Source organism: Oncorhynchus masou, chromosome 24 (assembly GCF_036934945.1).
Source record: "Oncorhynchus masou masou isolate Uvic2021 chromosome 24, UVic_Omas_1.1, whole genome shotgun sequence".
Lineage (NCBI taxonomy): Eukaryota > Metazoa > Chordata > Actinopteri > Salmoniformes > Salmonidae > Oncorhynchus > Oncorhynchus masou.
Window position 1 is genome coordinate 45,297,690 of NC_088235.1, and position 12,809 is coordinate 45,310,498.

At 42.4% G+C, this 12,809-nt stretch overlaps 1 protein-coding gene across 2 annotated transcripts in view; it reads left to right on the forward strand.

Moving 5' to 3' along the window:
* The first annotated feature begins 4,176 nt into the window (after window positions 1–4,176).
* The window catches only part of LOC135512249 (zinc finger protein 501-like), a 31,871-nt gene continuing 23,238 nt past the window's right edge, over window positions 4,177–12,809 (forward strand). For both annotated transcript variants that reach the window (XM_064934070.1, XM_064934069.1), the window contains exon 1: window positions 4,177–4,733. In XM_064934070.1, the coding sequence (XP_064790142.1) occupies window positions 4,388–4,733 (346 nt within the window). In that variant the 5' untranslated portion in view covers window positions 4,177–4,387. The remainder of the gene's footprint in view (window positions 4,734–12,809) is intronic.

The following is a 12,809-nucleotide window of genomic DNA, read 5'->3' on the forward strand; positions in this document are numbered from 1 at the left end:
ATTCTATATTTAATTTTGGATTGGAGATGCTTAATGTGAGTCTGGAAGGAGAGTTTACAGTCTAACCAGACACCTAGGTATTTGTAGTTGTCCACATATTCTAAGTCAGAACCGTCCAGAGTAGTGATGCTGGACGGGCGGGCAGGTGTGGGCAGCGATCGGTTGAAGAGCATGCATTTCATATTATTTCCTTGAAGCTATCTACTGTTTGTTTATGCATTTCTGTGAATTACTTAGTTAGTAAATAAATTATTTAAGATGTTGATGTATGGATGACTCATAGTGAAGACTGGGTTTGTGCAGATAACCAAGAATTTACGACGTTTGGAATGTGACTAACATGAGGTAAAGAAGAATTCATTAATCAGAAGACTATTGATCAGATATGAAAATATCTGAAAGTTATATTATGAAAATTATAACTTTAACTGTAAGGTCTACAGTTGTTTTCGGAGCATGTGACAAATAAAATTTGATTTGATTTAGAGCTCAGAGACAGGATTGTGTCGAGTCACAGATCTGGGGAAGGGTAACAAAACATTTCCCAAGATCCCCATGATCACAGTTGCGTCCATCATTTTAAATGGAAGAAGTTTGAACCACCAAGACTCTTTCTAGAGCTGTCCGCCCGGTCAAACTGACCAGTCGTGGGACCAGTCTCCTCTGTGGAGATGGGAGAACCTTCCAGAAGGACAATCATCTCTGCAGCACTCCAACAATCAGGCCTTTATGATAGAGTGGCCAGACGGAAGCCACTTCTCAGTAAAAGGCACATGACAGTCTTCTTTGCCAAAAGGCATCTAAAGGCCTCTCAGGCCACGAGAAACCAGATTCTCTAGGCTGATTATACCAAGATTGAACATGCTTGGCATGAATGTCAAGCATGGAGGAAACCTGAAATTATGTTGTGGGGGATGTTTTTCAGCGGCAGGGACTGGGAGACTAGTCAGGGTCGAGGGAAAGCTGAATGGACCAAAGTACAGAGAGATCCTTTATGAAAACCTGTTCCAGAGCGCCCAGGACCCAGACTGGGGTGAAGGTTCACCTTCCAACAGGACAACAACAAGTACACAGCCAAGGCAATATAGGACTAGCTTCGGGACAAGTCTGAATGTACAGTAATACAATGCAATATATTAGCAAAAATGTCTAAAACCCTATTTTTGCTTTGCCATTATGGGGTATTGTGTGTGGATTGATGAAAAAACAATTTAATCTATTTTAGAATTAGGCTGTAACGTAACAAAATGTGGAAAAATTGAATGAGTCTGAATACTTTCCGAATGCACTGAATGTACTGTAGTCTATTCAATGCCACTCCGACATTGATCGTCCTAATATTTACAATTCCAGTATTTTACTTTGAGATCTGTGTGTATTGTTGTGAATATTTAGATACTACTGCACTGTTGGAGCTCGGAACACAAGCATTTCACTTCACCCGCAATAACACCTGCTGCCGCCGACGGAGATGGCAGCATTGCTACTAGCTTTTAAGCAACTCTGCAGTATTTTGTTTGTTCATGTACCATTTTTTACATTATTAGCTCAGGAATTGTTTTGTGTCATTACATACTGGGAAGAACTATTGGATATTATAGTGGCTGTAACTCACCAGAATTTCCAGCACTACAACCAGGATTATGACTTCCCTGGAGCAGATCCTTTGTTTGCTCTCCCTAGAGCAATCAAACTTATTCCAGAGGCTGACCCAAAACAACGCCAGCGAAGGAGAGGTACTCGAGGTGGTCTTCAGGTCCGACTCAGGAAGCGTGCACAACACCCACCACTCCCGAGTATTTTACTCGCTAATGTCCAATCTCTGGATAATAAAATTGATGCTCTCAAGGCAAGAGTTGCTTTTCAGAGGGACACCAGGGATTGGAATGTACTCTGCTTCACGGAAACATGGCTCTCTCTCTAAATACTGTCTGACTCTGTAAAGCCAGTTCGGTTCTCAGTACATACCACCGACAGGAACAAACATCTCTCCGGGAGGCAGAAGGGTGGAGGTATATGTTTTATGATTAACGAATTATGGTGTAGCTGTGATAACAACAGAAACTCATGTTCTTCTGTTCACCCGACCTGGAATATTTCATAATTAAATGAAGACCGTACTATCTCCAGAGACAAGGAAAACCAGGCACGTCGCGGACACCAACGTCTTGCTTCCAGATAGGCTGAACACCTTCTTCGCTCACTTTGAGGATAATACAGTCCCACCGACGCGGCCCGCTACCAAGGACTGTGGGCTCTCCTTCTACGTGGCCGATGTGAGTAATACATTTAAGCGTGATAACCCTCGCAAGGCTGCCGGCCCAGATGGTATACCTAGTCGTGTCCTCAGAGCATGCGCAGATCAGCTGACTGGTGTGTTCACAGATACATTCAATCTCTCCCTATCCCAGTCTGTTGTCCCCACATGCTTCAAGATGGTCACCATTTTCCCTGTATCTAAGAAAGCAAAGGTAATTGAACTAAATGACTATCGCCATGTAGCACTCACCTCCGTTTTCATGAAGTGCTTTGAGAGACTAGCCAAGGATCATATCACCTCCAACTTACCTGCCTCCCTAGACCTTCTTCAATTTGCTCACCACCCCAATAGATCTACAGACGATGCAATCGCCACCACACTGCACACTGCCCAGTCCCATTTGGACAAGAGGCATACCTATGTTAGAATGCTGTTCATTGACTATAGCTCAGCATTCAACACCATAGTACCCTCCAAGCTCATAATCAAGCTCGAGGCCCTGGGTCTGAACCCCGCCCTGTGCCACTGGGTCCTGGACTTCCTGACGGGTCGTCCTCAGGTGGTGAAGGTAGGAAACAACACCTCCTCTTCGCTGATCCTCAAACCTGGGGCCCCACAAGGGTGCGTGCTCAGCCGCCTTCTGTACTTCCTGTTCAGCCATGACTGCGTGGCCAACTCAATCATCAAGTTTGCAGATGACACAATAGTAGTAGGGTTGATTACCAACAACAATGAAACAGCCTACAGGGAGGAGGTGAGGGCTCTGGGAGTGTGATGCCAGGAAAATAAACTCTCTCTCAACTTCAACAAAACTAATCAGATGATCGTGGACTTCAGGAAACAGCAGCAGGAGCACCCCCCTATCCACATCGATGGGACAGCTATCATTCAGAAGGCGAGGTCAGTACAGGTGCATCAAAGCTGTGACCGAGAGTCTGAAAAACAGCATCTATCTCAAGGCCATCAGACTGCTAAACAGCCATCACTAGCACATCAGGGGGGGCTGCCTTATAGACATAGATTAGGAATTACTGGCCACTTTTAATAATGGATCACTAGCCACTTTAATAATGTTCCGTATCTAGCATTACTCATCTTGTATGTATAAACTGCACAGCACACTATTCTACAGTATCTTAGTCACTTTAAAATTGTGTTTACATATTGCATCACCCATTTCATATGTATATGCTGTATTGCATTCTATACTACACCACTGACTGTTAAACAGCCATCAGAGGCTGCTGCCTATAGACATAGATTAGGAATCACTGGCCACTTGAAGGAAATGAAACACTAGCCACTTTAATAATGTCTCCGTATCTTTCATTACTCATCTCATATGTGTAAACTGTACTATATACTATTCTACGGTATCTTAGTTACTTTAATTGTTTGTAAATATTATGTGACCCATCTCATATGTATATATCGTACTCTATACTATGCCACTGTATCTTAGTCCAATGCAGCTCTGATATATATGTATATATATTCTTAATCCATTCCTTAATGAGATGTACATGTATTTTGGGTATATGTTGTGAAACTGTTAGATATTACTTGTTAGATATTACTGCACTGTCGGAACTAGAAGCGCAAGCATTTCTCTACACACGCTAAACACGTGTATGGGACCAATACAATTTGATTTGATTTAAACATGTGTATGTGACAAATACAAATATATTTGATTTGTTTGTTCTTATAGGTAGCCAGATCGTGATTACAACTAAACATTTTACCACACTGTCTTGTTACATTGGTGAGTAAAAACTAATGCTTCCTCATACCCTTTAACTTTTTTTGTCTGAAAATAAAATATTAATTTGACTCAACTGCGTTACACACTCCAGTGAGCAGATGGCGATGTCGGGCTTTAAGGCAATGCTGCCAAGGTGACGTATAATCGAGTGGACGCGACGCTTCTTACACACAGCAACAGTTAGACAGCCACCTCCGTAGCTCGTTAGACGCTTTCGTGTATATTAGCCACTATGTTTTAAACCCATGTCTGTTGTCTAGTTAGTTATCCCATTTAATGTAATATTTACTGTGTTGTTATTGGTAAACTAGCTGGCTGGTTAAATAAGCACTATCCAAGCAAGCAAGCTGACATCGCCGACCATGACCTCACTAAGCTCCTCTCCAACTATTAAAGAAGAGGTCTGCTGGACGGAGAAGGAGGATGCTGTTCGAGTGAAAGAAGAAGAGAAAGAAGTTACAGTAAAAGAAGAGGTAGAAAAATTCAGAGTGAAAGTGGAGGAGGAAGTTACTGTGAAAGAAGAGGAGGATGGAGTTGTCGGAGTGAAAGAAGAGAATAGGGAGATGACTGTCACATCGAAAAAGGAGGAGGAAGAGGAAACTGGATATCTGGGCTCGGTTTCCCAAAGTGGTCTTAAGGCATCCTATGGTTCTAACGATGAAGTTAGCCTTAAAATGCGTTTGGGAAAATCGTACCAGATTAACACTAGTAAGTACTGTCTTAAAACAGAGGCACAAACTCTGCAGTTGTTGAACTGACGTGTGGTGTTAAAGGGTAAATCTGCAGTTGTTACATCCATATTTAAACTTGATAATTATTTATATATAGCCATTTATTCTTGAAGAATATAACATATGCCCCATGGACTTAGTTCAAAGTTTTGTCTTCGCTTGATTATTGTCCAGCTATATGGTACTGCAAAGAAATACCAAGTTAAGTTGCAGCTGGCCAAGAACAGAGCTGCAGGTCTTGCTCTTAAATGTAATCAGAGGGCTAATATAAATGCTATGTATGCCAGTCTCTTGACTAAGGGTTGAGGAGTTGCAGTTTGGTTGGTTGATTGATTGTTTGTGTGTCTTTTTTAAAGGGGCAACCAATGATTTAAAAAGCAACAAAATGGTATCCCTGAGAATTGGTTTGGTTAACATCTGAGGGATGGGAGCTGGAGAAATGTAACCACACTCAAATCCACAGAGAAAGCTATTGTAGAAACCTTAACCCAAAACCTAGCGACCTCGTCAAGAAGTAAGGACATCTTGGCGTAACGGTTAAAATGTGTTGTCTTGACTGTGGCTGGGCTCATTCTCAACCAAGATTTCTCATACTAGCTCTAGTTAGTTAGCTAACATCATCTAAAATAACCCTAATTTACAAGATCGTTCTTATTTGATTAATGGTGGTCGGACCCATCTATGTGAAGCTAACCACAATAAATATTAGCCACAATAGTGGACTTTGCGTTTAGCCTTCAAAATAAAAGTATGTAATTGACAGTGACGCAAATTAATACAAATAGAATTATGCCATAATTGCATAAGCAAGGTTGGAGTGTTGTTCTATAAAATCAACAAGACAATAATTTGTTAATTTGACAATCAGTTGAAATCACACGGGATGTATTATACTTTAGAATTGCGTTGGGGATATACTTATTTCACTGTACAGCCTTACCTATGGATTGTGGATCAATGACATGGGGTATCAGTCTACTCAGTGACACCCAGAGAACATTAGCGTTGTAGCTCTTATTGCGGGACTCTTAAACAACAGTAAATCGAGCCACATTTATTGTCAAATTATGTGTTTTGAACACTATTCTTGAGGAAAAACTACTGCGTGGATGTTTTGGAGTCTGATAACTGAGGTGGACATTGGGAAAAAATATATTGAGTAGACTGATACCCCATTTCATTGATCCCCAATCCTTAGGTAAAGCTGTACAGTGTAATATAAATGTCACTACACACAATAGGCTGACTGGGGAGGTGATTTCACACAGTCACAGTCCTGCGACAATGCTAATATTTGCCTAAACACAGTTGTGTTCTGTGGGTGTCACCAAGTTGACTGATACCCCATTTCATTGCTTCTCATTCCAATCTTGTTTAACATTATCTAGTCTAAATATGGCATGATTCCAACAATTGTATCCTTCTGCATCACTTTCAAAGAGTTACTTTTATTTTGAAGGCAAACTGCAAATTCCACTATTATGGCCAATACTTATTATGGCCAATACTTATTATGGCCAATACTTATTATGGCCAATACTTATTGTGGCCAATCCTTATTGTGGCCAATCCTTATTGTGGCCAATCCTTATTGTGGCCAATCCTTATTGTGGCCAATCCTTATTGTGGCTAGCTTCACAACATATAACCTGGTCTGGTCAAGTATTACTAGCCAGATGAAGCTAAGTTTAAGTAGCAGGCTAGCTATTTATTTTCATCAACTGAATTTTCAATTTCAATAGGCGAACAACAAGTGTCTACCTAGCTAATACTTACTCACAAGGATTCTTAAATCATTGCTAAGAATAATGAAAATGACTGCAGTTTCTCCAGGTCATTGTTTTCAGGCTGGTTATATTGGTGCTAGCTAGGTACCACGCTAAAGCTAGCTACCCCAGAAGTTGCGGTCTAACATAATGCTTTATTACCAACGCGGTATTGTAAACACATTGTTCGTGGCCGATGCTTGCTTGTTTGCAGACCTTTTTGTACAGCTTTGACAATGCTACTGATAGTAGTGGTGGCGCTAGGCTTGCACGTGTGCGTGCAAATTCAGAACACACAACATTCTGTAATAGAACTGTGTTATTTGACATGTTAAATTAAAAGCTTATTTAATGCGTCAAATAGTGTTATTGGACGTGTATCTTTTTTTGACACGCAAAGACCCAAACAGCGTTCCATAGTATTTTATTTATTTATTTATTTAACCTTTATTTAACCAGGTAGGCTAGTTGAGAACAAGTTCTCATTTGCAACTGCGACCTGGCCAAGATAAAGCATAGCAATTCGACACATACAACAACACAGAGTCACACATGGAATAAACAAAACATAGTCAATAATACAGTAGAACAAAAGAAAACAAAAAGTCTATATACAGTGAGTGCAAATGAGGTAAGATAAGGGAGTTAAGGCAATAAATAGGCCATGATGGTGAAGTAATTACAATATAGCAATTAAACACTGGAATGATAGATGTGCAAAAGATGAATGTGCAAGTAGAGATACTGGGGTGCAAAGGAGCAAGATGAATAAATACAGTATGGGGATGAGGTAGGTAGATAGATGGGCTGTTTACAGTTGGGCTATCTACAGGTACAGTGATCTGTGAGCTGCTCTGACAGCTGGTGCTTAAAGTTAGTGAGGGAGATCTGAGTCTCCAGCTTCAGAGATTTTTGCAATTCGTTCCAGTCATTGGCAGCTGTGAACTGGAAGCAAAGATGATCAAATGAGGAATTTGCTTTGGGGTGACCAGTGAGATATACCTGCTGGAGCGCGTGCTACGAGTGGGTGCTGCTATGGTGACCAGTGAGCTGAGATAAGGCGGGGCTTTACCTAGCAGAGACTTGTAGATAACCTGTAGCCAGTGGGTCTGGCGACGAGTATGAAGCGAGGGCCAACCAACAAGTGCGTACAGGTCGCAATGGTGGGTAAGTGTATGTGGCTTTGGTGACAAAACGGATGGCACTGTGATAGACTGCATCCAGTTTGTTGAGTAGAGTGTTGGAGGCTATTTTATAGATGACGAAGTCGAGGATTGGTAGGATGGTCAGTTTTACGAGGGTATGTTTGGCGGCATGAGTGAAGAATGCTTTGTTGCGATATAGGAAGCTATTTCTAGATTTAATTTTGGATTGGAGATGCTTAATGTGAGTCTGGAAGGAGAGTTTACAGTCTAACCAGACACCTAGGTATTTGTAGTTGTCCACGTATTCTAAGTCAGAACCGTCCAGAGTAGTGATGGACAGGCGAGCAGGTGCGGGCAGTGATCGGTTGAATAGCATGCATTTAGTTTTACTTGCGTTTAAGAACAGTTGGAGAGTTGTATGGCATTGAAGCTTGTTTAGTGGTTATTTAACAGTGTCCAAAGAGGGGTCAGAAGTATACAGAATGGTGTCGTCTGCGTAGAGGTGTATCAGAGAATCACCAGCAGTAAGAGCAACATCATTGATGTATACAGAAAAGAGAGTCAGCCTGAGGATTGAACCCTGTGGCACCCCCATAGAGACTGCCAGAGGCCTGGACAACAGGCCCTCCGATTTGACACACTGAACTCTATCAGAGAAGTAGTTGGTAAACCAGGCGAGGCAATCATTTGAGAAATCAAGGCTGTCGAGTCTGCCGATGAGGATGTGGTGATTGACAGAGTCAAAAGCCTTGGCCAGGTCGATGAATACTGCTGCACAGTAATGTCTCTTATCGATGGTGGTCATGTCGTTTAGGACCTTGAGCGTGGCTGACGTGCACCCATGACCAGCTCTGAAACCAGATTGCATAGCAGAGAAGATACGGTGGGATTCGAAATGGTCGGTAATCTTTTTAACTTGGATTTCGAAGACCTTAGAAAGACAGGGTAGGATATATATAGGTCTATAGCAGTTTGGGTCTCGAGTGTCAACCCCCTTTGAAGAGGGGGATGACCGCGGCAGCTTTCCAATCTTTGGGAATCTCAGGCGACCCGAAAGAGAGGTTGAATAGGCTAGTAATAGCGGTTGCAACAATTTCGGCAGATAATTTTAGAAAGAGAGGGTCCAGATTGTCTAGCCCTGCTGATTTGTAGGGTCCAAATTTGGGTAAAGGAGAAATGGTGGGGGCTTTGGCGGGTTGCTGTGGAGGGTGCCGGGCAGTTGACCGGGGTAGGGGTAGCCAGGTGGAAAGCATGGCCAGCCGTAGAGATATGCTTATTGAAATTCTCAATTATAGTGGATTTATCGGTGGTGACAGTGTTTCCTAGCCTCAGAGCAGTGGGCAGCTGGGAGGAGGTGCTCTTATTCTCCATGGACTTTACAGTGTCCCAGAACCTTTTTGAGTTTGTACTACAGGATGCAAATGTCTATTTTTAAAAAGCTAGCCTTAGCTTTCCTAACTGCCTGTGTATATTTGTTCCTAACTTACCTGAGAAGTTGCATATCACGGGGGCTATTCGATGCTAATGCAGAACGCCACAGGATGTTTTTATGCTGGTCAAGGGCAGACGGTTCTGGAGTGAACCAAGGACTATATCTATTCCTAGTTAAAAAAATAATGGGGCATGCTTATTTAAGATGGTGAGGAAGGCACTTTTAAAGAATAGCCAGGTATCATCTTCTGGCGGGATGAGGTCAATGTCATTCCAGGATACCCCGGCCAGGTCAATTAGAAAGGCCTGCTTGCAGAAGTGTTTTAGGTAGCGTTTGACAGTGATGAGGGGTGGTCGATTGGTCGCAGACCCATTACGGATGCAGGCAATGAGGCAGTGATTGCTGAGATCTTGATTGAAAACAGCAGAGGTGTGTTTGGAGGGTGAGTTATTTAGGATGACATCTATGAGGGTGCCCGTGTTTACGGACTTGGAGTTGTACCTGGTAGGTTCATTGATAATTTGTGTGAGATTGAGGGCATCAAGCTTGGATTGTAGGATGGCCTGGGTGTTAAGCATGTCCCAATTTAGGTCACCTAGTAGCACAAGCTCAGAAGATAGATGGGGGGGCAATCAATTCACATATGGTATCGAGGGCACAGCTGGGGGCAGAGGGAGGTCTTGCAAGTGGCAACTGTGAGAGACTTGTTTCTCGAAAGGTGAATTTTTAGAAGTGTGGCTGATTTAATTAGGGCCGATTTTGGTTTTCATAACAATCGGAAATTGGTATTTTTGGGCACCGATTTCCGATATTTTTTTTATTATATATTTTTTATTTTTATACCTTCTATTTAACTAGGCAAGTCAGTTAAGAACACGTTCTTATTTTCAATAACTGCCAAGGAACTGTGGGGTAACTGCCTTGTTCAGGGGCAGAACAACAGATTTTCACCTTGTCAGCTCAGGGGTTTCAATCTTGCAACCGCACAGTTAACTAGTCCAACGCTCTAACCATTGCACTCCATGAATAGCCTGCCTGTTACGCAAATGCAGTAGAAGCCAAGGTAAATTGCTAGCTAGCATTAAACTTATCTTATAAAAAACAATCAATCATAATCACTAGTTATACCTACTAATCCAGTTTAGCAGGCAATATTAACCAGGTGAAATTGTGTCATTTCTCTTGCCTTCATTGCACGCAGAGTCAGGGTATATGCAACCGTTTGGGCTGCTTGGCTCATTGCGAACTAATTTGACAGAATTTTACGTAATTATGACATACATTGAAGGTTGTGCAATGTAACAAGAATATTTAGACTTAGGGATTCCACCCGTTAGATAAAATACCGAACGGTTCCGTCTTTCACTGAAATAATAAACGTTTTGTTTTCTAAATGATAGTTTCCGTATTCGATCATATTAATGACCTAAGGCTCGTATTTCTGTGTGTTATTATGTTATAATTAAGTCTGATTTGATAGAGCAGTCTGACTGAGCAGCAGCAGGCCCGTAATCATTCATTCAAACAGCACTTTCATGCGTTTTGCCAGCAGCTCTTCGCAAGCACATCGCTGTTTATGATTTCAAGCCTATCAGCCTAATGGCTGGTGTAACCAACGTGAAATTGTTAGCTAGTTAGCTGGGTGTGCGCTAATACTGTTTCAAACGTCACTCGCTTTTAGATTTGGAGTAGTTATTCCCCTTGCGCGGCAAGGGCCGCGGCTTTTGTGGGGCGATGGGTAACGATGCTTCGAGTGTGGCTGTTGTCGATGTGTTCCTGGTTCGAGCCCAGGGGCGAGGAGGGGGACGGAAGCAATACTGTTACACTGTTAATACTATAGTGCCTATAATAACATCCAATAGTCAAAGGTATATGAAATACAAATGGTATAGAGAGAAATAGTCCTATAAATACTATATTAACTACAACCTAAAACCTCTTACCTTGGAATATTGAAGTCTCATGTTAAAAGGAACCACCAACTTTCATATGTTCTCATGTTCTGAGCAAGGAACTTAAACGTTAGCTTTTTTATATGGCACACATTTTTACATGGCACATATTACTTTTTTCTCCAACACTTTGTTTTTGCATTATTTAAACCAAATTGAACGTGTTTCATTATTTATTTGAGGTTAAATTGATTTAATTGATGTTTTATATTAAGTTAAAATAAGTGTTAATTCAGTATTTTTCTAATTGTCATTATTACAAATAAAAAATATATAAAAATCGGCCGATTTTAATCGGTATTGGCTTTTTTGGTCCTCCAATAATCGGAATCGCGTTGAAAAAAATCATAATTGGTCGACCTCTCGTACAGATTTTAATAAGCCTGCAGAGTTCTGTATTACATCTTTGCAGTAGATTGCAACACCACCCCCTTTGGCAGTTCTATCTTGGCGGAAAATTTTATAGTTAGCGATGGAGATTTCCGGGTTTTTGGTGGTTTTCCTAAGCCAGGATTCAGACACGGCTAAGACATCCGGGCTGGCAGAGTGTGCTAAAGCAGTGAGTAAAACAAACTTAGTGAGTAGGCTTCTAATGTTAACATGCATGAAACCAAGGCTTTTACGGTTGCAGAAGTCAACAAATGAGAGCACCTGGGGAGTGGGAGTGGAGCTAGGCACTGCAGGACCTGGATTAACCTCTACATCACCAGAGGAACAGAGGAGAAGTAGGATAAGGGTACGGCTAAATGCTATACGAACTGGCCGTCTAGCACGTTCGGAACAGAGAGAAAAAGGAGCAGGTTTCTGGGCACGAAAGCATAGATTCAAGGCATAGTGTACAGACAAAGGGAAGGTAGGATGCGACTACATTGGAGGTAAATCTAGGCATTGAGTAATGATGAGAGAGATATTTAAACCAGGTGAGGTCATCGCATATCTAGGAGGTGGGACAACATGGTTAGTTAAGGCATATTGAGCAGGGCTAGAGGCTCTTCAGTGCAATTAGACATTAATCACAAACCAGGACAGTAATGGACGAGGCATATTGATATTAGAGTGAGGCATGCGTAGCCAAGTGAACATATGAGTCCAGTGAGTGGTTGGGCTGACTGGGGACACGGTGATTTAGACCGTTAGCAGGCCGATGCTAAGAGTTAGTAGGCCAGGGCTAAACAAGCTAGCAGGTAGCAGACTGGGGCTGGCAAGATAGCAGTTAGCAGGCAAGCTAGCAGTTAGCAGACCGGGACAGACAAGCTAGGAGTTAGCAGACTGGGGCTAGCAAGTTAGCCTTTGGGGGGTGTTGATAGACCAGTCGTGGAATTAATAGGGTTCCAAGTAGCTCTAGGCATCTAGCAGGTTAGCAGAATGGGCCTTCAGCGGGCGTCGGGCCTGTTGGAATCCTCGGGCAGATTATGTCGGTATTCCAGTCGTAGAGGATCGGCGGGGTTCCATGCCCCGTACCGGCAGTAGAAGAGGTCAGGATATTGTAGCCCAGGAGTGGGCTTCGGTGGTAGCACAGGAGTCCTGGCCGGGCTAGCTTCAGGCTAAATGGTGCTTGCTCCGGGATGGAAACGCTAGCCAGGAGTGGTCACCCGGGATTGCGGTTAGCTAGTTGTGAAGATCCAAATGAAAATGTCCAGAGGTTGCGTAGGAATCCGGGAATATGGAGAGAAATAGATCCGTTATGCTCTGGTTTGAGTCACGTTGTTTGAACTGGCGAGAGCTTTCCGAGCTAAAGGTTAGTTGATGACCGCTAGC